The sequence below is a fragment of the Vidua macroura genome, chromosome 1, assembly GCF_024509145.1.
Source record: "Vidua macroura isolate BioBank_ID:100142 chromosome 1, ASM2450914v1, whole genome shotgun sequence".
NCBI classification, from domain to species: Eukaryota; Metazoa; Chordata; class Aves; order Passeriformes; family Viduidae; genus Vidua; species Vidua macroura.
Window position 1 is genome coordinate 120388450 of NC_071571.1, and position 26246 is coordinate 120414695.

Below are 26246 nucleotides of genomic sequence, written 5' to 3' on the forward strand. Positions count from 1 at the left end.
TAATGGGAACTAGAAAGCCATTTAAAGGTTTGTAATAAATTCATATATTGCCACTATATTTCTCTTAGATTGCAATGTCTCTTTTGTACTCCAGATGCCATCTCAAAAAATAAACTTCATACAGAGCATATGGATCAAATTTTAGCCAGAAGGGAAAAAAATTGTTGACTTGGCACTCAGTATTTGTGACCCACAGAGTACTTCTACAGCCAGCCAAGTCATCAGTTTCCTTTTCTGCTAGGCAGTGGCAGCTCTGACTCCTGAAGAACACCTTTGCATGTGAAGCCTGGGTAACTTAACTCTGGCAATGATGAATGGGTACTGCAACAGACTGTAACTTAGCAAATTCAGTGCTCAGCATTGGAACTGTAGCAAACTTCAAAAACTGAAAAATGGATGGGAGGACTGAAATGATGTAGAATACTATGGAATTATTTAATGGGTCCCTACTCTAGCAAAGTCCTTGAACTAAGTAAGTCAAACTGGAAACGACTTATCAAAAATGCACACCGTTCTCTTGAAGAAAAGATTGTAGGGTAAGAAACCCACCAACATAACAATGGTAAGAAGCAGGCAGCTCAGGTATCACAGACACAGGATAAAAACTGAATAGAGTGTGGTCACGAGCATCTTAAAAGTAGCCCTGTTCTTTTGACTCTTTCTCCTTGTTTTTTGGAAATCTTGTTTTGTGAGGGGAATATATTTTTAATTGGGATACTCTTCATATTTTGGTGCCCATGTGCAAATTCTTTCAGTCGTTTCTGTTCTTGCAGTTCACTGCTGAGTGCTATGTAGATGAGCATGCTGAATACTGCTCCTGAAAGAAAAATATCCATGAAATGAAACAGGACCACAGCAAAGTGCAATACACAGACTATATTTTATTACTTAGGTTGTAAAGTAACTTAAGTGTTCAGTTGCTCATACAAAAAGGCTGCTTAAAGTAATAAAAAATTCAGGCATGCCTAAACCAGTAATTTTAATCCAAGAGATTTTTTTTCCTTTGGTAAGTTAATTTAAAAAGACTGTAGTAATACCAGTTTTAAAAACTTAGAATATCTTAATTAAATTTTGAAAATGTTTTTCTCCTAACAACTAAGAGGACAACAGGGACATATCCAGCTTTCTGTGCTTATTTGCAAATCACATGTATTTATTGATTGCTATTTTGGTGCGGCTTATGATAAACCTAGCAACAGTTTTTGTGCTTTCTTGGAAAAAAAAGAGAAAAGAGTGCTATCAGTGAAGATCCTTTTCCTATTATACCATGTCACTCAGCCTATGCTCTCTGCAGGAGACACCTGAACTCCCATATTTTAGCACTCAGAAAGCTTTACTGTCAGGGAACTGCTCTAGACCTTCAACTAGGTAACAGCGGCATGAAGCCCTTGGTAAGGAACTGTCTGTGTTCTTGTCCCCCTAAAGTATCTAATCCATTATCGAAGGATAACCTGTCACTAACTCTCATGGGAGCTGTGGGGGTTACAAGATGTGTCTGTTTAGAAAGCTAATTCTGCATTTGGCCTTGGAAGCTTTCCCAGCCACAGCAAGACTACTACTGTGTCTCCCAGGCCAACTGGAAAATCTAGATTATATGTCTGGGTGAGAATTAAGAGAAGGAAAAATGGTCTAGGGAAAAAGGAAGCAAGAATGACAACAGACACCAAAAAAAATGCAGCATCCTTAGCAGACATTCAAAAGTCATCTGTACATAGGGCTGGGCAACGAGCTGTGAGTCTGCTGTAGCAGGGGGTTTGGACCAGTCCCTTTCAACCTCAACCAATCTGTCATTCACTGGGAGGAAAGAAAAAAGAAGCCAAAATACAGAAATTCTCAAAACTCTGAGGTTTTAACAGTGAGATCTTGGCATCTATCTAATTGTACAATATGCAACCATAGACATTTATGCTATCTTTAAAACCTCCTTTAATAAATTCTCTTTTCTATTCATATTGCTGACAGTCTTCTTTCTTTTCTTCAGTCCTCTTCCTGGTCTACACAGAGCAGTGACAGTTTGCAGGTCTTGATATGGCCATATCTCAGCAGGTCTGGACGTGCTGCTACTTTGAGATGTCAGGCTGTGTAGGATTATAGAAACATATGCTCTCATTTTTGCATCATGGCGGGGGCATCATTTTACAAAGTGGGAGACTTTTACTTATTGGAGCAGTCTGGGTTCTGCTGAGATTTATGAAATTTTACAAACATTCTCATCTGATGGGAATCATTAGAGCCACTGTAGAGAACCAGCATCACTGGCAATTACCCTTATGACTGTATGATCTTCATTAGGCTGATTAAACTAGTTTGGCACCATATTATTTAGGTGGTACCAGGCAATACTTTGCTGAAGAAGATACGCTAAAACTCTGAGTTGATATGAATTTTATAAGACTTCCCACTGAGAATCCAAATTAAAAATATGTGCCATTTTTAAGTGACTACTATGGAAACAAACACTGCCTCAGTAAGGCTGGGATGAGCACATTCCAGCAAACCATTAAATAATTCTACAGGCTATTGCTTACACTACAGGATGCACTGCAGGCTCTTTGTAATACAACTTACACTTGACCTCCTTCTAGGTAGAGGCTTGAGGTTTAGGTCAGTATGGAGGACTCTGAAGTCAAACAAGAGTCAATGGCTATGGGAGCAGAACTCAGGATCTTTCTTTTGACTCCTGACAAAATTAATCCTTTTCTTTAGTGGTTCTGAATCAGGAGATGCTTGTACTCTTGCATTTGCAGAACACTGCTTGATTGGGAACAGGCAGCCGATTCAGCAGATGTGCTGAATGTTCCCAATAGTCTTGAAAGCTGTCTTGTGTATTAAAAAAATCCTTATTAAAAAAAAGGTATTTTTTTAACCAAACAGGTTAACGTTAGTACAGCAAAATCAGTTATTGCAGAAGAACAGAACTGTCAAACCCCAAGAAGCATGTTTTTTTCTTCTCTAAATAGAGAGAGAGGGAGAGAGAAAAAAAAAAAGCTGGTTATGATCCTGCTTCCAGAAATGGTGGGATACTAATTACTTGAAGACAGAATAAACACTGATTCTTTGATGCACCCATTAACTCAGTACTCTCTGAAGCCGGGTTAATATTTCTTACTTGCTCCATCGCACCCTTGGCTGCTTGCTGGAACTCAACACAACCTGCGACCAGGATGCACCTGCATAGCTACTTCAATTATTCCATTAAGATGATCATTGTACCTAATTGGTAATTTCATTGGCATCATAAGAGAGGTAGCATTTTAAGATTTAAAGAGAATTTAAACAGAATTTAAGCAAAAGCCCTGGCTGCAGTCATTGCATCCCCCTTCCCTGCTGGCAGCGCGACTCATTCCACTCCTCCGCGACCTTCCCCCAGCCGAAGTTTTCGCGTGCCGCTCAGGTGCCTCATGCCGGGCGGCCCGCGGCGCTCACCCCCGCCCGAGGGACCGGAGCCAGGTCGGGGCCCCGCAAAAGCCGGTGGGGAGGGGGGGGCTGCGGCTTCACCGGGGGCAAGCCCCTCGCCGGGCGGGCAGGGGAGCGGCGGAGGCAGAGCAGCCCCCGCCTCCCGCCCGCTCTCCTCCCCCTTCCCCCGCTCCCGCCTTTTGTGCGCCGAGCCCGGGCGTCAACGGGCGCCAGCGGCCGCGGAGCTGACAGGAGCCCGCGGCTATCGGCCTCGGCAGCGGCGCTGTGGCGAGGGCGGCAGCGCTGAGCCGCGGCCGCTCCCGTCACCAAGGCGCTGCCTGGCATAGAAACAGAGACGGACTGACAGACACACGCAGCACGGAGCGGCGCGGGCTCGCTTTTGCAGCTCCTCTCCTCCCTGCACCATGCTCCGCTCCAGGCAGCGCCCGCTCGCTGCTCCCTGAGGGCAGCCAGCTCCGCGCCCGGCTAAGCGGGCGGCTGGCACCCGGCTCCTTCCCCCCGCCCCCGGTTACCTGAGTTAGCTCCGTCCCGGGCACTTTGGCAGCGCCTCCGCCCTCTCCCGCTGTGGCAGCCCTTGTGCAGCGGAGGAGTGAGCCGCCAGCAGCCGGAGGGGCTGCAGCCGCCGCCGGGGGAGACAAGCTCAAGCCCCCGCCCCCGGAGCTCTTCATGGCGTCTCACCAGCAGACGAGGATCCAAGCCTACCTGGAGAAGAATAAGATCGGTCCCCTCTTCGAGGTAAGGTGCGCGCTTGCCGGCCAGCTCCTCCGCGGCGGGCAGCGGTGGGGGCGGGGTGTCCCCACGATGGTGGCGGCCCCCTGCGCAGCCCAGGTGAACGTAGGGGCGAGGATGAGTTTGAGGCGCTGCTTCAGCAGTGCCGGCCACCTCTCACTCTGTCCTGCAGCACGCGGTGTGCCCTCGTGTCTCTCCTCCACGCCCCTCCCTTCCCGGCTATCCCGAAGATGTGCCCCGCTTCTTCGCCCCACCACGAACGCGCCGCCCTCTTCTTTGCACGATCCCGCGCGGGTCGTCAAACAGGTGCCCCTCCGCCCTGCCGCCCGCGGCCCGAGTCCCCGAGGCTTCCCCCGTCGGCGCTGCCGCCTCGCCCCGGCGGCCGCGGGACAGCGGCCCGGCCCCGCCGTCCGACCGCGGGGAGCCGCGGACCGACCGCGCACCCGCCGTGCGCTGCGAGGGGAGGCGGCGCTTCCAACCCCCGCCGGCTCCGGGGCGGTAGCGCTGAGCGCCGGGCTCCGCACGGCCCGCGGGCGAGCCCCGAGGCGCTGCTCCTCCGTGACCGGCCAGCGGCGAGGGACAGGTGGGTGCCTCCCACCGGGAAACACACCCTCGGCCGAGCACTCGGAAAGAAGTCTGTCCTGCGAAAAGTCCGTGTCGATGGTGTTTTCTGAAATTTTTATCTGCAGTCACACACCGTGTTTTTGCTATAGATTTAACGTTTTCTTACAGCGATGCACTTGCAGGGATTTGTAGATGCACAGATGTGCATATTTTACTATTTCAGTACATAAGCTGTGAACGCTTAGAATTTGAAAGTGTGCTAGAGCAATCGTGATTATTGCCACTTTATCATCCTGTTTCTCATGCAATTTTAAACATCTAAATGCACATATATTATGCACTGCACTCTGGCAGTATTATCACAAGGCACAAGTCTCCTTTTTTCAGTATTTAACTTGTTCTCAATCAAGCTTACTATGTATGAAATCTCTTTTTTTCTGGTGTGGTGGACACCTGGTTTTCAGCGTATATTTTACCATCCTCCATGAGAAAGGTTCAAATTTAGTTAGAAAATTGTTCACTGATGGTCTGTTTCTATATTTTTTTGTGTGCATAGGCTGTTGACATACACTGTGCTGGTTCAGGGCTAGCGGTGTTAGATGATTTTATTTTGCAATAAATAAAGCCCCATTTGATGGAACAGTAACTGGGTACTAGGGAACAGCAGGTGACTTTTCTAGTTAAGGAATTGATAAAAATGGAAACATTTGTGTGGTTTAATTCCTGAATAAAATTCTGTTCAATCAGCTGTGTTGCTAGATCTAAGTATGTAACTGACGCTTGTTTATTTCAGTGGGAATCCAGTGCTTTGGGGTTGTTCAAGGGTTAGGCCCTTGACAGCTCTCATTCTAAATTTCCTTAACCCATAGGTTTACACATTAAAATTCAAGCGAACCACTTGACATCTCTGTTCTGAGTCACTGTGTTTTAACCTAGTTTCTCTGTAGTATAAGATGCTTGTCTCTATTTGGATTCTTGTGGGATGTTTTAGTTATCAATAGCAGAGAGAAAGATTAAGAAGTTGTATTTGTTTCAGCATTTCACATATCACCACTCATTTCACTAATCTTTGTAATGCAGGAATTTTATTGTCATATAAAGAATCTGTGAAAGGCTCTTTGCATAACTGTACAGGCTGTGTACAGGTTCTTAGTGCACTCCTGTATTCCAGGAATATTTTGGTGTGAAATCTACTTACACACTAGTGACTGGTTTTAAGATCTAGGGGTATAGCATTCCTACACTGTTTACAGTTATTTTAATCCATTACACTGGGAAGAAGATGATCATGATTCTTATCTCCTCTATTTCCTAATTGGCCATTTAAAATCTACTTACGTATTTAATTTTTTAATGTATGTTTTGTTCTCAGTAGTTTACTGAAGATCTACAGCCTGTGCTTGATCTTGTAGTCCTTAGAAAAAGGAAGACAGGTATTCGATATTGATGGGAATTGGTCAAAGACTATGCACGGATGAATCTTGTACTTTATACTAGTATTCCTATTAGATGTGCTTTGTGGTGTTTCAAGAATACCATGTGTTCACAGTCAGATATAGTCACTAATATGTCAGTTTTTTCACGTGTCTAAAAGTTCTGACATGTTGCAAAAGGAGATCTGTGCTTTGTCTTTCATCCAGGAACAGCTAGCATTTTCTTACACTGCTTCTGGTTTGGATGCTAATTAACTGTCAGTTGTCATGGATGACGGCCATCTTTTTTTCTCAGGAGTACTAATTTTCTAATACCAACTCAGAACAGAGTGGACTTGGGTTCAGTTTTCTCCAGTGTTATCTGCTGAGCAGGTTGTGACTGTAATTGCTCAATATGTGCTTCAAGTCAACATTTTAGATGAAATAAATGAAATAAAACAGGGTAGCTGAGGGCAGTCACAGGAAAGAAGGACATGGAGAGAGGACCTGTGAGCTTTCTGAGATGAGGGCAGGGATAGTGATGCATAAACAGATTGTATTTCATACTAGCCTAATGAATAATCAGTGATCGGGGGACTTTACACCATTGATTTTAGACAAAGGCACAGAATGCTGATGGATGGAACAGTTGGCGGTGTACTGAAGGTGAAGTACAATTCCCCTGCATTACAGTTAAGAGCAGTCGTTGCTCTTGCTAGTAGGTCATTGCGTTCCAGTATCCTGGTTGTGTCTCTTTTCTCCATGCTGTCCTGTATTTGTGGCCTTCTGTTACAGTGGATAGGGATTTTTGTACTTCATTAACCAGCAGTACCTACTTAAGAACATCTTTGCTGAAATTTTGTGTGGTTTGACACTTGAATTATATTCCTAATTTGCATGAAAGAGAAGTGTTCAAGAGAAGTGCTGACACATGAGATGCAGGAAGACCTTAGGCTCTGCCTTGGTTCGAAAGCTGTTTCCTTCTCTGTAAAGAAATGTGAGGAGTAACCTCCTGGAGAAAGAATTAATGAGCTTAAGCTGACTCAGCAGGCATTGGTCTTCTACTGACTACCAGTATCTGTTAACACATAGTAGGAAGCCCTATCCACTCAGCTATGAATGGTTACTCAGCCCAGATTCACTTGGTTCCAAACATTTTTACAAGGTAAATTCTTATTTATGAGTTACAGGTGGGAGGGAAGGTGGGTGGGAATTAGTGTGTACATCTGAGACTGTGTCAGTTTTGAGACTTGACAGGTTGCAAAACAAATTCGATACTGCAGCCTCATTTTCTCTTTTGAATGTAGATCCCCAAGTCATGACTTTTCAAAACTGTTACTTCTCTGCCATTTCATCTTTCAGGTGCCCAAGATTTTTGCAGGTAATATCGATGTGAACCTATGACACAGCTTCTAAATGCCCCAGGGCATGCAGGTGTTGTTTGTGCTGACAGTGAGGTCTTAAACTGAGTCCTTATATTCTGTCAGGCTTCATGAGCATCCTTATCCTGTTTTGTGTAGTTTTTGTTGTGGGTTTCTTTTCTTTTTTCTTTTGGTTTTAGAAAGAAGCTTACAGAAAGCTTAGACTTGTAAGAGATTCTTGGCATCTGAGAATACTGTGGTTAGACAACGAGTTTAGATTTGAGGAATGCCCTTTAGAAATGCCTCTTTTCTGGGATTTTTGTGGTAACACATACCATGGCACTACCTGATTTTTTTTTTAGATTTTTTTTCCACATTAACTTGGAATGTAACAAGAATTCTAAATATGAATTATTTCTGTGATGAAGCTTCGCTGTTGTTTTTTTTTTTTTCCATCTTTCTAAAATGTGAACAGGAGGTATGTGCCTAAAATTGGCTAGGACAGAGTATTCAGAATCAGCACCCACTCATTTCTGTCTGAGTGAAGTATTGACCCACTTTGCATTTCAAGCATCCAATCCAACAAGTTCTATTTGTGTGCTAATAATCTCAATGAATAATCCTACTGCCTGTATCCATACATCTATTCTTCTGCACAAGTGTATCTCTTTAGTATCCAGTTGTGCTCTCATTTGGGCAACCTGACAGTTAGTTTTTGTGAATTTGAAAGCTGGATCAGCACTCTTGAGAACAGATTGCAATAAATCTTCAAGAGCTCTGAGATGAATTTAGTGTTTTGGAATTTTTTTATTTCTATAAATACAGCTAAAAAAGCATCCAGCAGGTATATTGTTGTTATGCAAACCCAAGAACTGTAATTTCTTTGAGCTATAAAAAGCCAAAATAACTCTTCTCAAGGTAAACATGTCAAACTCCTGGTTACCTAAGATTTTTTTTCTCCAAGTAATATGGAATTAGAACTGTAATTTTTATTTCAAACAACATAAAGGCTTCATAATAACACCCTTAGCTTTATTTTTCTTTCTTTAGGAGACATAATTACCCTAGAAAATAAAATGGGAAACTTTTTTTTAAATCTATGATGGTTTTTCTTTCCCTAAATGAAATAGCATTATTGGTGTATATTATGCAGTGGTATTTATTATTTAAATAAAATAACTACATTTTTCACTTAAACCTTAGCCTATTTGGTGATGAACACTATCTATAGTGCATCTTATGACTGACTTGGTCAAAGTTTGGTGATGAATTTTGGAGTTTTGGACTGTCTTCTGAAGCAGTGTTTACCCTTGAGTCTTAAATACACAAAGATAGACACTATCAACTTGAATGTTTAATTAACCAGTTCACAATTTCTCACAGTATAAAATTATGTTTCAAGCTGCAATATCTGCAATTTGAATGACAGAGGTGAGCTCAAAGAATTGTTTTCTTTTGAGGTTGCTCAAAGCCTCCAAATTTTGAGTATTTTGGTATTATACTTAATGGGTTATATTCTGTTGCTAGCTTGAAAGGGTCTGTTTTATGGATTACACAAATGTATTTAGTGAAGCATTTGATTTCAAGGAGCTAGATGGAGCCTTTGAAAGGCTGAGTTTTTCAGTACTTAGACATCACAAGGATCATTTTAGGCACTAACTGGTTAGCCAGTGACGTTGTTTCAGCCTGGCAGTTCCTCTTGTAGGGAAGCCAGTGTTAGCTGGTTTTCAAGTAATGTGTGGAAACCAACAGTGATCTAGAAATGCTGCAGTCTTACACAGAAGGGGGTAGGGAATCACAATCAAGTTCTAATTTTTATTTTTGTTGGTGCCTGATGCAGTAAGATGTTATTGTAGCTTTAATGTGCACTGATGTAAAAGACTTACTTAAGGGGAATGTAAGTCAAAGGGAAAGATGGTGTAGAAATGTCCCTTGCATTTTGGAGAATTCATCATATATTCTCATAGTTGCCTTAGGTAACTTTAAGGGAAAACAAATTAAAGACTCTAATTAAAACTACAGACACACCCTTTTCAATTAACAAACAGTTCCATAAGCAATGGCTTTATGCTCATTACTTAGCTTTTGTGGTGACCAGCAGGATGCAAATGTCAGAAATTTCCCTGTGGTTGAGGCAGTCATAATTCTACTCTCCCGTGTAATCTAAGATTAAGAAAAAAATGTTTCTGAATGAGGAAAATTACACTACCTTGCTGCCTGACTAGTTAACCTCTCAGCATTTAAAAGGAGTTGCATTTTTGTGATGTTTACTCCTCTGGGAATTTGTCTGAAGTTAGCTGAAGACTTTAAAAGCATATTGGAATAAAACAGTGAAAGAGATCATAGATACAGATATGCACTTCTGTGGCCAAGAACATAGATAGTAATCACATAAACCTTGTTTCCATAGTGGCAAAAATATTACTTGCTTGAAATGGAAAAGTGGACTCTCTTAATTGATTTCTTAATTGCTTTTTAAAAAAAAATTCTTTGGCAACAGACACAGAAATAAATAAAAATCCAAGTAGTAGTTAAATTGGAAGAATTGTATCTAAAATACGGAATGATAAGGTGAAAGTGTCATAATAGCATCCTGTTATTATGTTAACTTTTAATATTTTTAAACTCTCAAAATGACAATTACTTTGTTTCTTGAGAGGAGGAGCAGAAGGCATAACTATCTTGCATCAAAAAATACCAGGGAAAATGAGAAGTAGTTCTCACTTGAGTTGTTCTCACCATCGTGTATCAGCAAAGCCTGATTGCTCAATGGTAATGTGTAAAGCAAACAGATATGATACTGAATTTTTTCTGGCAACTTGTCTAATAATTAATCAGTCTGGATCAAAATAAGCCCATTACTTCATGTTTTATCACATTATGAAGTATTGTCAAAGCTTAGGATTACATTAACAGTATTGAAGTAAGTTCTTCAATTTTTTGTTTTGTTTCTTTTGGTTAGTTCAGTCTTTTTGGTGCAGATCAATGTTAAGTGGCAAATATAAAGTAAAATACTTCAATGGTTTTAACTCTGCCTGTAATTTTTTCTAATATGTTCTTTGCTGTTATTTATCTGTGCTTTTCCAAGTGGGCTAGATAGTATCCATACTCCAGAGTCAGCTCAGTCTCAGCCTTCTGTGTTTTTAGGAGCTTCTGGGAGGGAAGGGAACAGCTAGTACCTTAACCAGCATTTCTGTCACACGTAATGTGCTATTTCACTGTTCTGGAGCAAGTGGGTTTCTTAAGTTACCTGCTTTATCATAGCATTGACTAAAAAGAAACACCTAGACAGACACCTTTTATTAGTGTTTCTTATTTTAAAAGTGTTACTTAGTAAATGGAAACTAGAAACATAATATTTACATTGACTTAGAAACATAATATTTAAGAGTATTTTAACATCATGTTCTTTCACAATTTGCCTCTTATTTTGAATGTCTAATCAATATTCTTTCTTTTTTTTACCAATATCTTTTATTCTCACTTGAGTCTTTTCATTTGTCTTATTTATGCAAATACAAAAGTGGGGACTAATTTCTCATTTTCAATTGTCTAGTGATTATTTGGGATTTTTTTCATACAGTGATTTTTAAAATATTTTTTAAAATCTTATGATATTTTATTTTTCTGGGAAAGCATATGTGTTTTTGTATAGGTGAGGAAGGATAGAGATACTTTTTTACCTCTGGACTACAAGAGGTGGCTGGAAGCATTTTTATGTTCACCAACTTTTGGAACAAATACTACCCAAACACTTTAGTGTCCATAATTACTCAGACAAAAATGAGGTGTTCTTTCCTGTGTTGGGTATTATCCCCCTTGCACAGATGCACGTTTTTTCTCCTAAGAAATGTCATAGGACCTGTGAAGTATAAAATAAGGATAGGTTCTATGTTGAGTCTTTTCTGCCTGAAGCCCTAAGATGTGGTTAGAAACCAGTGAAAGCAAGAGCACTTTCCAATGTAATTGATAGGAAGCCCTTGGTCTCCTGATTAAAGCAATGGGCTGTCTCACACATTACTAAAGGTGATGAAAAGCAGCACACTGAGAAACAAAGATTAAAGATTTTCATCCTTGGACACAGGTAAAGAGCATGATCACTTGAAATGCAAACCTATGTCTTTGCCAAGACAACCCAACACCCAAATCTGCTCTTAGCAGAGAGGGTAATAGCCTTTTAAAAAGCTTGCAACGGACACATATTTGATGGCCTTAACTTCTATGTTAGGTCTCATATGCTGTGCTTTGTCAATTCTGCTTTGTCTACTCAGTTTCACTGAATGTTTATTTTTAGTTCCATCTATAAATGTTCAGGCAAAATCGTTTGGCTGTAGTTCTGTTGCCTCTGGTTTTGCTCTTCTGTTGATTTGGGCAGTTTTCTTCCCTTATTCAAATAAAATTCAAATATTATCTTTGCTTTAAACATGGAATTTCCAGTGAAACACTTTAGATTTTGGCATATATATTGCACTATAAGGAGATGTGTTACAGTTATGAGAAATGCATATACATAATTAAGAATGCATGTGCGTTACTCATGATAAATAGAAGTCTATTTTACATTAGCCACCTCTTAAAAAAATCTTAGAGATTCATTCAGAGAGTGGAAACTTTTAATTATGTATTCATGTGAAACATCCTTTCTCCTTCCTCATTTTCCAGCTCCCTGCAATATTCAATAAATGACATCACTCTACTCATAAACGATATTTCTCTATAGTGTCTGGTACAATGCACTTACTATACAATAGCTTTTTTGTTGCCTTTTGTAAGAGCTGCTTTCTGGGGCAGGAATCATGAGAGTTTGAGTCTTTCAACTGTGTTGGAGCCTTTTTAATTGAATCTTTCCTCCTCTCATAGTGTTTTACTCCACACACTCTGATGGTTTAGTGTTCAGGACTATGGGTTATGAGGCTGATTTAGTAGCCAGTTGTTGCAGGTTCTGTTCATCTTCATTTCTGGCTGCACATTCCTGCTGCCCTTGTTCCAGAACTAGTGGTTGTGTCATGTTACAGTTACCCAGTTAGGGAATATGAAATAGAAGAAAATGAAGTCTACAAAGAAGTGAAAATTGTTCAGTAGGCTGAGCTCAGTGGGTCACCACGTAGTCTGATGAGGAATGCGTCATTGACTCAGGAGAGAAAATGTAGGTGGCCTGAGGGTGAAGGGAGGGAAGGATAACTGCTTTTCTCCAGTAGCAAGCTACTGGGTGGGCATGAGAGATTTGGAAAGCTTGTGTGCTTGTTAGCTGGATCTTGTCTTTTAAAGGTGCAGTTCCCCATAGGTTGGGGGAATGTCATGGAGCCCAGTTGATTCTGTGAAGGAGCAGAAGAGGGAATTGAATAATTAGGGAGGATGGCTGAACAAATTAGTAGGAAATAAACCATACGAATACTCTGTGAGAGTGAGAAAGGATAGGAAATGGGAGGGGGTGGGATGAAAAAGATTAATGCTATATTTCCAGCATGTTCTTTTTCTTTTCTATTTTATTTTTATAATCTTGGTCCATGCTGTCAAGTGGTTACCTGGAATCTGTTCTTTCTTTTTTAAAAGAAAGGTTCTAGTGGTGGTGGTTGCTAAGAGTATAACCAAAGAGTGAGAAAGACAGGGAAAATATAACTTATTATGTAAAGAGTATGGATGTTTTGCAGTGTCTGACTCACACCTCTAGTACTTGATCTTGGATGTATTTCTTAGGCATAGATTTGCCAAAGAGTTAAAGGTGTCCTTAGCACCACTATTAATACTAGCTCCTGTGCCATGAACTCCTTCATTAAGAAGGAACTACACTGCATTTTGACAGGTGTTGTGCCTCTGCTGACATTTGTATGAATGGAGAAGTAAACAGATTGTGATTGTGAAATATTCCTCTGGTTGGGTATCTCTATCAAAGAGAGGAATTCTGAACGAACATAAGTTCCATGTTCATTTTGGTGCACTAGTGCAGGAAAGCTGCTCTGTGTTGTTGTTAACAGAATTCACCCTAGAAGCCGAAATAAGTGGAAGCAGTCTCTTCTGGAGACATGAGAGATGGTTCACAGAATCTGGAGACATGAGAGATGGTTCATAGAACTGAAAAGGAAGGGTAGTTTCAGCTGTAGGTGACCATTGAAGAGAACCTCTGGAAGCAATTATGCATAGCCCAGTTAGGAAGAGAAAAGGTTTATGATGCAGACTCTGTGATAGTTTTGTAGAGATGGAATTGGAGGCTTTTGTGTAATTAAGGATATTATTTCACTTGAAGGAGAAGAAAAGCGAGATGGGATAATTTCCTTTACTGAGTGTACTGGGATTTCTCAGAAATATGTGAGAAATATGTGTGCATGTGCATGCTCTATGAAATGCATATAGACACTGTGAAACATTGGGACAGGCCTGAGAATCCCATGTGTGCTGGACAGAGATCCCATATAAATTTGGCAGGTGTTGCGTGTTCGTGCATTGTTCGTACATGCCCATTGCATGTATGACACGCTCAATACACCCAGTGCAACCTGGGTGTTCATCCTCCTCAGGATGCTGAAGAGTCTTGTCCTTCCTACGTAATGAGGACAAAACAGAGATGTCCAGGGAAATGCAAGTGGAGAAAACCAAGGTTTGCAGATGCAGAAATTCCTCTGGTGTGCCACATGAACCACCACCCATAATTGTGCTGATGACATACTTTTGCATGATGTAGAAACACCAGTTAAAAAAGGTGTTTCAGAGCTCCTCTTAAGTGTGTCATGGTTTAGAATAATGCCATTAGATAGTAATGCCTGTAGTCTAATACAAAGTGTAAATAGTGAAGCTATTTGGAGACAGAAGCTGGATGTAGACTTACCAGTAAGGAACAATGCAGAGAGATAAACACAAAAAGAAGAGTTGCTAGAGTAACAGATTTAATCTTGATTTCTTATTCCCTGAAGGAGGAATACCTGAAAGAAAAAGACAGCAGGGGAGAAAAAGAAGCTCAAGAGAATTTATTTTATTCTGTGTTTCCCTGTGATAATACAAAAAAAGATTAGAAAAATGAAGTTGGCCAGAATGAAGATCCACTTAACATTTAAACACTGAAAAAAGTTAACTAAAAAAGTTAACTGTAAGGAGAGGACATAAAATATATAGTAGTTAGGATACTAAAATGATAGTCAATTATGTGGCTACTTTCCTACTTTTGCTGATGCTGTCCTGCTGCATTATTATGTATTATTTTGTTCTTGTGTTTCCTCTTCCTTTGTCTTGTTTGTCTGCATAGAGCCTGCAAACCCCACTGCCTCCTATGGTCTTCACATGGTTTAGGAGTTTTCACAGCAAGGCCCTGAGCTCATTATGGTCTTTCTGCTTTCTCTTCTTTCTTTGTGTTGCCTCAGTGCCTGGTAGTGCTATTAATCCCATTAATTGGTGCCACACAATCAAGAAAAAATTGATTTCTCCCTCCTTCTCCACTGCTTAGTGTGGAAATGCAGAGCTCTGACAAGTCTCAAGGCTGCAGTGCAGTCCATGTGAGCACGCTGTATTCCCACAGGGAGCCCTGCTGCAGTTGATGAGACCCTGCTTTACAACAAGAAGGCCTTCACTCATAACCAGGCAGATTTAGTATAATATTAAATAAAGAACAATCAACTCGTCAGGAAGCTTTAATTGGGCAATCACTGTCAAGGTTGGGAAGTTACTTTGCAATCTTGGAAACAAACAAAAACGTACACCAGTGACTCACAGACGTTGTTTTCTAAATAAAAAAGCATTAGAAAATCAGATTAATAATGCTTTGACTGTTATTGAAAATAGCTCTACAGCTTTAAAACCCTATCATCATCTAAAATCACACAAATTTCAGCTTCTCGAAATTAAATGATTTTTAGTTGCCTAAGCCATTGCAGTCTTGATGGTAGAAATGTCTAATGAGAAATGATGGGCCTAACTCCAGTTCTAGGTATATTTCAATTATCTGACCTTAATAATTACTGTTGCTACCCACAGAAAGTCTCCAATTGTTAGTACAGCAGTATCTCTTTAAATATCCACCTAAGGCTCTAGCTTTCTTGTAAAATATAAACCTTTAGTCCTTTGTTTGAAAACCTGAGACAGAGGACATCTCCTGGATGTTGCAGGTTATGTCCCTGGTAGGCTAGTGAGGACATGGTGACTAAATCCATAGTGACAGTTTATATGGAGGAGATAGTCTAGGTGCAAATGATACTTTCAAGGAACATATCAGTTCTGTGTATGTGTTAAATTTACCTTGTTGGACTAGAAAGTGACTTTAGTAAGTTGATCCATATGATATAATTATTACTACTCATATTTTTTATGTCTTTAAAATAATTTTTTCATGCTACTTTTTCTTTCAGGAAAAATATATTCATTAACTTGTGTTTTTGGTATCCAGAGACTGATAATAATTTTTTTTCTTATTTCATAATTACACTTTGTATTAATGGCTTTAATATTGCCATCATATGTGTAGTTTAGATAATATGTAACTTACAGAATGGAAAGTATCCAGCTTATGTAAGCTAGTATTTATTTAGCTGTCCCCCTTATCTCGGACCTACTTTATTTGTGGGCATGATAGAAGTGTCAGCCTTAAGCCTGTACAACCAAAGCCCTTGGACTCAGAGGTCAAACAGTGGTGTCCGACATCCTCTCATTTCAGAGCCTTTTTTTTGCAGCTTGCTATTGACACAGTTCTCCATTTTCAACGGCTCTTTAGAGCTACTGTGAGTTCTTTCACATTACTTCTTTAGGTGGGGGTATTTTAAGGACTTAGGCATGCAAGTTAGTTCTAATGAAACAAATAATGGCATTAGACCTCTCTTCTGTTAAACATGTGCCTACTGTATGTGGTCAACAAAGTTTGGTGGTTTTCCTCATATGGTTCAACTATATGTTCACTTCTGCTCATCAGTTGTCTTTTGCTGAAGAATTCTTTTCTGGGCATGATCACAGAACATGCTTCCTCTAAGGAGGAAGTGTCTTGTCTGAAGGAAGTTTTCCAGTGACTCTGTGCAGAAGTTGTATGGGGATGTGTTCTTCCTCGTGGTGCTTCTCAATGGGCAATACAATTGTGGAAAGGAGGGAAGAAGTAGAGTGAGAGGCTTTTGTCTCTTCTGATGGTGATCAGATCTCTGTTTTGTGACATCTAAATGCACTTGTGCACTGGTTAAGGCTTTTTTTTTTGTCTTTTTTTTTCTTTGTGACTTTGGGTGAAAAAAGAGCATTCAAGTAAAATTTCCACACAGGATGTTGTAGTTGTGTCTAGGCACAGGGAATTGATTTTTGGTTGTGGAAATAACTTAATGCAGGACTGTCCTGATGCACGTTTAGATTGAATTTTTGACATTACATACTGCAGGACTAAAATAAAATATAGTATTTCTTAAATGAACAAAGCTAAATATTATTTAGGTATCTGTACTGTTCTGAATATGACTACTGAATTATGCCTGACATTTTATGTTTTTACATGTCTTCTGGGGAATACGGTTGTGTCTTTTTTCAGGGTATATTTCAAGGTGTTCAAACAGAATGTAAAATATTGTCCTTCCTATATGGAGTTAAATAAATTGTCTGCTGCAAATCTCTATTACCTTAATGTTGTATTTTCATCTTCTGGCTGTAGCAAGGGAAAGGTACCATACAGAAATTGTCCTGACATATTGCAAAAGGGACTTGCCTGATGAGTTTTGAGTCTTATTCCAAGGCAGTACACAGGCAGTAAATGAGGTGAACAAATAAATCAGTGGAGAGGATCTTGGACCATGCATTTTCATCAGGGTAATCTTGGTGCCTGCTTTGCAAGCACAGGTTTTCACTCATAGGAGCAGCCAGCTGGGCAGCATGGTGGTCATCTTCAGTAGGTGGTGTCATCTCCTGGGCTCAGACCTCACCATTGCCAGGTGTGTGTGTTTTGAAACCCCAACCCTGAAGGGCCTGATTTCTGGGAGAAGCCCAGATGGCAGCCTGGGAGTGCTTCCCCAAACTGCTGCCATTTTTAGATGGAGACAGGCAGTGACTGTAACTTCTCAGGGCTGAGGCAGAGCAGTGAACCTGGCAGTGCCGCTGTGAAGCAGTTTGGGAACCTCGGAAAGTGGCTGGAGGCATGTAGAGCATGATACCTCTACATGTGTTAACATTTCCTTTTCTGGGTAATTTTGCCACTGTGTCTCTCCTGCCTGATTCTTCACAGTTCATACTGCATTCTAAACCTGTATACTTCAAGCCTGCTGCACTGTTTAGGTCAAAATGGACACCTGCATGGTTTTTCCCTATGCGTTTCTAATCTTCAATTTTTAAGTTTTTTTTTAGCCTGATTATGATTGGATCATCATTTTCATAAATTTCTTCACCTTAAATAGCAGAAATATCAATTTTAATTTCACTTGAAACAAAGAGATAGTCCATGATGGCAGAAAATGTTAGAAATCTGTCAGAACTTTGCAAAAAATTTTAAGAGAAAAAAAAGTCATTGAAGCATTTTCTTTGGTGTCTTTGTTGCTGATGAGGAAAATCAAGAGGTATTTTGGCTTAACTGATGGATGATAAAAATCCATATGGAAGCTATCAGAGGTGGATTTTGCTTTCAATTGAACTGGAATTATTAAGGTGTCTTCCTGGTTGAGGCTGGAGATAGATTCAGGTACACTGATATCTTTTTGAAATGAAATACTTGCCAGTATCATGTGGTAACATTTAATAGATGATAGTACACAAAATGGAGGAAGATCTCTAGAGTATAAAAACAAATCAGTCAACATTTCTTTTTTATTAGTTAACATGATTATTTAGATATTTACTAGACTATTATTAATTAATGCATTTATAATCAAATTTTGTTAAATCTGTGGACTGATGGCTTCTGCATAGCAAAAGATTCTTGTATTCATGCAATAAAGAGACCAATTATTTCCAATTTCACTGTGGTTTTTTTTTTTTTTTTTTTTTTTGTGGGTTTTTTTTTTTTTTTCAAATAGCAAAGTTCAAGTGTGTTAATTAAGCAAAAGCTTCATCTATACTTAAGTGGACACTAGTTGAAATAACTTAATATAAAAGTGTTACTTGTAATAGTAAAAAGATTTTCCAGTTAGAGAAGCACTGAGTATTAGTAGTGTTGTACTAAACTGAACTTGACTAAGTGTTCTCAAAAGATTTTAGAACTTGCAGAGAGTCTGCAGTGGTGGTTACCCTGACAAGATAATGCACATCTTGTGTTACCTGTGACAGGCAAATCAGTGTGACCTTTCCTGTGGGGGGGGGGAATAGGATACAAGTAGTTTTAAGTCAATCAAGCAACTGCTTACATGTGAAATAACCTCTGTCTTCTTAAAATGCTATGTAAAAAGCACTTATTATTTAAGGAGTTTCATGCACAATCGCAGTATATAAATTCTACAAATTAAAAAAAACGCTTTGTGTTTTGCTGTGGTGAAAATTAATTTCCAGATTTTTCCACAGCAATAAATTCTGACCTTTCCAGTTGAGAAATCTCTGTTGTATTGTTGCATATTAAACATTTAGATCTGTTTAAAAAGCTGATTACAACATGGATATGAAGTCTTATGAGACCAAGTTAATCTCTCACAGGTAAATAACAGGAAATTAAGATGTGTATCTGAATAGATATTAATCTATTCACAGTGTATGAATAAAACTTATAATTATATTGCATATTGCTCGTAGTTATTTAGTTGCTGTACTAAAGGAACATTTCCAAATTACAAGATTTAAGTAATTTCTAATGATGGAACATGTATTAACTTCTTTGACATTTGTTTAGTGAACATTTCTGGAGCAAATTTACAAATTTATGTAGGCAGCTAAAGTCAAGATAATTAATTCTGTGTTAGAACTTCCCCACCCTGGACTCTGGTAACTCACATTCTCCATTTTGTGTCACTGTAATTTCTGGTTATTATTTGAAGCTCCATGTGAATAGTTTAAAAATTCTTGCTCAAGATTAAAAAAAATATGAAAGCAATTTTTATAGTAATCTTAATGCATAGAAGTTACACTGAATATTTAATAACTGTGACTATACACACTAGGCAGTAGAACGTTTTAAAACATCATCTCACATTTATCTTTCTGTATAAATCTAATGGTGTAGTAATGCAAAGTTACTGGAGGAGTGTTTGGGAGGAGAAAGAAAAGCACCTGGGAAGTGCGGTGGTTGCTGCACACATTTTTAAAATGTGTATTATCAAAGTTTTCCATGGGATGCAATTGAAAGGATTTCCATCAATCTTCAAAACATTCATTTGCCTTTTTTTTTTTTTTTTTTGTTGTCTTCCAGAAAGAAGGAAGGAAGTGTTCGTAATTCTAAAGTCACAGAGCAGTGATCTAATTCATCAAAGCATTTTAAGCATGCCCATGGCTTTGTAATTATTTACTTCTCAGGCATAAAGAATATCTAAGATTAAGGGCTTTGCTGAGTCAACTCCTCAATATACCAATTGGTTTTTTCATATATGGCCTTCTTCTAATCACCACTCATAAACCCTTGATAACCATTTCTATAGTGGTACTGTACTGGGTCTGACAGGGACTGGATTTTCTTCACAGCAAGACTGTATGTTGGTGTAGTTCAGATTTGTGGCTGAAGCAGTGTTGGTACACCAGCCTTTTAGCTGTTGCTTAGCAGTGATTGCGCAGGCTCAAGCCTTTCTCTGTTCTCTCTGCCCACCAGCAAGCAGGCCCGGGGGGTATGGATTGGGAAGGGACACACCTGGAACAGCTGACCCAACCTGGGCAAAGAGATATTCTGTACCATATATTTTCATGCTCACTATTTAAACTTGGGGAGTAAATGTTCTGAAATATCTGTTGCTTGCAGACTGGCAAGGCAGTGGGAGGTGGTGAGTGATTGCCTTGGTATCACTTGTTCTTTGATTTTGGTTTTTTTCCTTCTCTCTTTCCTGTGGTTATTAAGCTGTCTTTATCTTGACCCATTAATTTTTCTTGGTTTTGTTCTTTTCATTTTTTTCCCTATCCCACTGAGGGTGGAAATGAATAAGTGGCTGGTGTGTGCTTGGCTTCTGGTTGGGGTCAGCCTACCAGAGGTAGCCACAAAAATGCCTGCTACTTCAGTTTCTGGCATTACCCTTCCTCAAAAACATGTCAGACAGGTTGAAGCTAAGTCACTGAAGCTTAAACTGGAAATACGATGTGATTTTTTTTAACAGTTGCAGTAATGAATCATTGCACATGGTGGAACAAGTGATTTTAACTTAGACCTTGAGATTGAAAGATTACTTCAGCTGATAAGAGAAAGATCAGCTCCAGCCTATTGAGTTAGCTTTTAGGTAAGGCAGTGATGTGCAGTCAGTGTTGTTTTATGCCTGTAATTTAAGTCCAGGTTATAATAGTCTTTCCTAGTCTTTATCTATGATTATTATTTTGATGTAAATCCTACAGATCTTTCAGAAAACCAACAGTTTTCATTTTCTTTGGCTGATCTGTGAAGTGCATGCCTTGAGGGCAGAATTTCAGTAGTTGACAGAGTGGATGGAAACTGAGGAAGGCTTCTGAATTATGCTTCAGGGAAACCTAACAGTCTTTCTGCAATAACATGAACTACCCTCATTTGGTAAATCTTTGCTCAGTTAAGATAATGATATGGTAGGCATAATTCCATGAGTGTGAGATTGTCATGCAGAGATACAGAATTGCAGGATTGCAGAAAGCTATCATAGGAAATCTTTGTGATTTGAAAACTAAACTATGGGAGAAAATATGATAACTGTTGCCATGAGTGGCATCTCTGAGAGCACGTCTTTAACCTTTTCTTCTTCTACTGAGAATTATTTAATGTTTTAGAGTAACCTAGTAGCAGTGACTTCTCTCTTGACAGCATTCTTGGAATGCTTGAATGGGAGAAAGGAAATATTTCAATATTTCTGAAGGTGATTGAAGGTGTTTGAAGCTATTTTGTGAACTCAGAAGTGGTAAAATAGATTAGGGACAATGATATTTGAAATACTAAGATTGTGAGAGGAAAAAACCTCAAAGGATAAATAAGTGAAAAGATGCAGCAAGAGGTTCAGATAGATATTGCATGTTATAATGTGTGTGGTGGAGTTTGATAAAGTGTCATGAACTTACTCAGTGAAACTTTGAAATTGTCCACCAGACCCCCTGTATTCCTAAGTAAGATCAATGATGCATATTTTATCAAGTATTATGTGCATGAGTTGGAATTATTTCAGATAGAGATAGTTCATCTGAGTCAGGGAACTGATCTGCAAAGGACTTATAGTGGAACCAGTCTGCTGTTTCCATTCTGCTCTCCAGAGTCCCCCTAAAAATGGTTAGTAACATAGCCCCCAAAATTGGCCTTTTCTTATTGAATTGGTACAGATATTTAGTAGATGAACACTTAAGAAAGACAGCTATTCAATGTTTGTTTCCAGACTTCCTCCTGTTATTCTCATTCTATGAAATGTTACCTGTGCCACTAGTCCCATACCTTAGATTTCCCCAACAATGCCACCTTTAGGGGAGTTTTGTTTGCACCAAAGCATCAGAGCCACCATATCAGCTTTGTACTTTCATTTTACTTCTACGTCCAAAGTAATTTCTCTGTGGGTTGTGTTCCTATGCTGTGTACTACAGTCTTGTGATATTAAATTTAACTGCATAGATGTCTGAAATGGCATCAGTGAGGTGTTGAAAAAAGAATGTGTTGATTGAAATTTTTTTAGTCAGTTCCAGGTAAAAGTCTGAATATTTTCATGAGCAAGCTGAATAGGACTACTATTTGTTCTCAACTGTTATTCTGCTATGGTTAATTTGAAGTAGACAGTATGGCACAGGCATATGAATTTTATTTGTGTGGAAATTTGTGTAGGATTGAATAATTTATTTTATAGGGAGTTGTGATGATCATTTCATGAACATAAAATATGTTGATGTCCATTTTGTTCATAGTTTATAATGTGATTCTACTACTTTTAATGAAAAATTGCTCAAGAATATTTAAAGCCTGGCTATTTTCCAGAAGAAGGATGCTAGTATTTTTCATTTATTTCCATAGAAATTAATCTTTTTTTTGATAGAAGCAGTCATTTAATATTGTAATAATAAGCAGTCATTTCTGCTCTTATTTAAGAATTTCAGACTCTTAATTTAGTCAGTAAGAATAATGTTAAAATATACTTTTTAAAAATTATTTATTTTTGTTTCCATGCTTTGTTACTGCAGTAATCAGAATGGAATTCTAACAAAAAAGTGTCAGTCATTAAAAAGTTAAGGACTTTAAAAAGGAAGGACCTACTGTCCTTCCACAAATTTTCCCTCAATTTTGTATCTTCTTTGTTTACTTATAGCCTGTATGAAGGGGTTAGCAAGTCTAAATTTAGATGTCTAAGTGTCCAAGCTTCCCTGTAGTCAATGCATATATCCAATAAGTCAGTGGAACCAGGAAAGCAATTCTTCTTATCCTGAGTGGACATACTCTGGCTGGTCAGCTGGGAGACATCTTACCCCTCATGACTTCTTTATTGACAAAGTCACTACTGACGTCACTGTGAAGACTTGCTGTATTTAATTGTATTTAAACTTCTAATTTAATCCATGATTAAATTAGATTAAATTAAATTAATACACAGCCAGAATCTTTGAATGCTGTGCCATAGTCTGTAAAAGTCTGTACAGTTAACACATGATTGTTGTGTAGTCACCATTACGAATTGCAGGGCAAGATAGAATGTCTCTTAATTAACTTAATAACCTGATAGGTACATTTAGACAGGGCTAATTAGGACTTTCTTGTAATTGGACTTATGATTAATAGACTGTGAAGACTGTTTCATTTGTATTAAATGCCTGGAAAGTTACAAGGAAATAAAAATTTGAGCCTTCATTGAATAACTAATAGAGGACCTCAGGATAGCACAATAGTGAAAGATATAAAGAATTCCTTATAAAATATTGTCTATAAATTCTGGTATATTCTTTATAAATAATTAATATATTAAACCATTACTTTAGACCTGGTGTTTTTTTCAAGATCTTTTGCAGCCTTATTACATGTGCATGAATCTCTCTTGGAAATATCCACAAATGAACTTCTACAAGTTATTTTTTTAAAACAGTCTTAGTAACATAGTTCAATAAAATTAGTGAATGTAGGAGCATATGAAGATACCTTTACAAGGTATGAAGAAAGAAGAACTGGTTTGCACAGTGCTAGGTAAAATCCATGAAGCTGTTAACTGAAAGAGCTTATATCACCTTCCTGTTCTTTCTCATTCTGCAGAGCCTAATTTGGGGCAATAGAATTGGGAAACAGCAGAAACTGATGTATTCATCTGAGTGCTCTAGTCTGTAGTAACCAGGGAAGTTTCCTTTGGCCCCTTTTCTGTGCTCCAGTATGTCTCAAGGGTGCACAGGGAATTCATAATTACTGACTTCTGAACAGCTTCTTCACTTGTTACACAGCTGGGAGGAAGAGACTGTGTGGAGTCCACTGATAGAAAAGACAAAGGGACGTAGAGTGAAAGGAAGACATAGCAGTAGAAAGGAGATAGGAGGAGAGAAATTATGGGTAGTAAGCAATTTATTTGGCATCATGGAGACCCAATTTGCCATGGCTTTTTATTTGTTATAAGGCATGTTGTGCACAGAGCAATAGACTTGCTTTATCTGAATTGTAGAAAACTTAGAAATTTCAGCTAAAAATGTGAAAAGCATAATTAATATTTTTAAGAGACTTATCTTTAGGTGTCTTGCATTTTTGTTTTTATGAAGAGTTGAAACTTACCTGATGATTTGTTAATGAAAAAATGAATCTCAGTTTCAATGATCTTGTGCCATTTTTGTTCTGCTTTTAATGCAGAGGCGTCTTCAGTGAGACTAGTTGGTCTTTTCCCTTTTCTTTTTCTTGTGAAACCGTGCCTACTTAGCACATTGTGAGTCAGATCAGACTGCTGCTAACCAAAAAGGAATTTTATTTTTGTACCTTGTACACTTTAGTTTTTCTTATTTAATACATTCACTTTTGTAATCTTTTTTTAGAGACATTTCAAACATGTGAAAGTATATTTAGAGTACCATGTAGTATGTTATTCCTACTGTCTATTAAGATGTCACCTGAGGAACAGATGAGGTCATTAAGTAAGCTTTTGATCATTTAATCAGAAGTTTAAGTTAGTTTTGCTAGAGAATGGTGCTAGAATGAGAATACCCTTTAGCTGACATTCCTAATCTGTAATATCTTTTCACCTCCACAAAAATATGTATTTTTACTTAAAAAATTAGGAGAGCACTCACTATGTACAGTTAATGTTGGTGAAGCTTTGTGCTTGTTTCTTGTTGGGTGGCTTGGGTTTGGCTTTATTTTTGTTTTTCTTGCCCCTCCAACCCTCCCATCTCATGGCATAGCCAAGCAACTGAATGCAGGCAGCTAGCATATTTCCATGTAATTGCCAATTTGCTGGGGATGACAAAAGTCTCAAAGAAATGTGAGCTTGAAGAGGACATGTTGAGAGCTGAGCAGATGGAGTTGTATCCCTTGATGAAACTGGTAGAAAATGGATGAAACTGGTAATTGTGTCCTTTGGCAGAAACTGGCAGAAGGGCAAAGGCAGTGAAGGTCATGGAGCTGTGATCCAATTTCTAGGATGTCTAACAGTGTGTGAGGCAGAAGGATATGGAAGAGCGATAACTCGTTCACCACGTGAATGTGAATTTACACAGAGTATATGTCTGAAGCTATTGTTCTTGGAGTGGAGGTGTTCTTTGCACCTTGTCCAGAGTTCAGGAACTCCACGGAAAGTGGTAAATTGGAGACCACGTCCAAACCTTGCTTGAAGCAGCTTAAGAAGTAGATTCCTAAGAGTTTCTTTACTCCCCTTTTGCACTGGAATACTTGTAGTAAATTGTTTTGTCTTCTTTAAATGGCAGATTTTATAACCTGAGTTGCCTTTGTGTTCATTTTAAGTTGCATTTACTTTTGGCATTTCTGAGAGTGCTTGAGGCAAATTAGTTTGAGGCTTATTACACAAATAAGTAGGTTTTTCCTGAACTTGACACTCTTCAGTTTATGAGGATTTCAGCAATGTTATATATTTTTTCCCCACTTTAGGTGTACAGGATTGGTATAACACATTTGTTATTCCAAATAAAAATAGCCTCTATCTACAGTTCTTTAAAATTTTCTAAGTGCTGTCTCAGAACAGGACTGATTATTCTCTGGGACAGCACAGATCTCTGTATCACTCAGGTCTTAGTATAACAGTAGGTACAAAAAGTGTTACTTTTTCATAGAATCTAATTTCACATCACCTTGATCTTTAGCATTTTTGCTACATCTCAGAAGAGTTAAGAAATCTTGTAATCAATTTTATTTTATTAGATGCATTTTTGTTACTTAAAGACCATTTCTTCCTGCTACGAGCAAATCAATTATGGCAACAATCAAGTAGCATTTGTCTTACATTGATATGTAGGCATTCTAAAATTTCTCATTTTTCTGTATTACCTTTTGCAATGTATTACTAATGTAAGACAAAAATATTTTTCAAACCATGATTCTGAGAAATTATTTAAATTACAAGTCAGCTGTAACAGATTGGCACTTTTCCTTTGGTAATAGAATCCTCTGCGGTGGAATTACTACAGACATTGTGGTCCATTACAAGCACTAGATTACATCTTCCCATTGTCACTAATTCTGCATTTTGGCAGGGAGAAGAATAAAGGTTTGCTGTTAGTGTTGCCAAGCAACTAAAATATGAATTACTGCAATTTTTGAATTTTTCTTGTATGATGTGGAATGGAGGGT

At 38.7% G+C, this 26246-nt stretch overlaps 1 protein-coding gene and 1 long non-coding RNA gene across 8 annotated transcripts in view; one reads left to right on the forward strand and one right to left on the reverse strand.

Annotated features, from left to right (window-relative positions):
• Positions 1–861: 861 nt before the first annotated feature.
• LOC128815314 (uncharacterized) lies at positions 862–4517 on the reverse strand. Of its 2 annotated transcripts, none has more exons than XR_008439613.1 (3): positions 4120–4517; positions 2569–2839; positions 862–2078 (listed from the first exon to the last, which is right to left on the reverse strand). It is a non-coding gene; the product is annotated as an uncharacterized LOC128815314 (long non-coding RNA). The 2 variants fall into 2 exon arrangements; XR_008439612.1 differs by having other exon boundaries at positions 2569–2952.
• Positions 3438–26246, forward strand: part of C1H8orf34 (chromosome 1 C8orf34 homolog) — a 191098-nt gene continuing 168289 nt past the window's right edge. For all 6 annotated transcript variants that reach the window (XM_053991910.1, XM_053991874.1, XM_053991919.1 and 3 more), the window contains exon 1: positions 3438–4152. In XM_053991910.1, the coding sequence (XP_053847885.1) occupies positions 4084–4152 (69 nt within the window). In that variant the 5' untranslated portion in view covers positions 3438–4083. The remainder of the gene's footprint in view (positions 4153–26246) is intronic.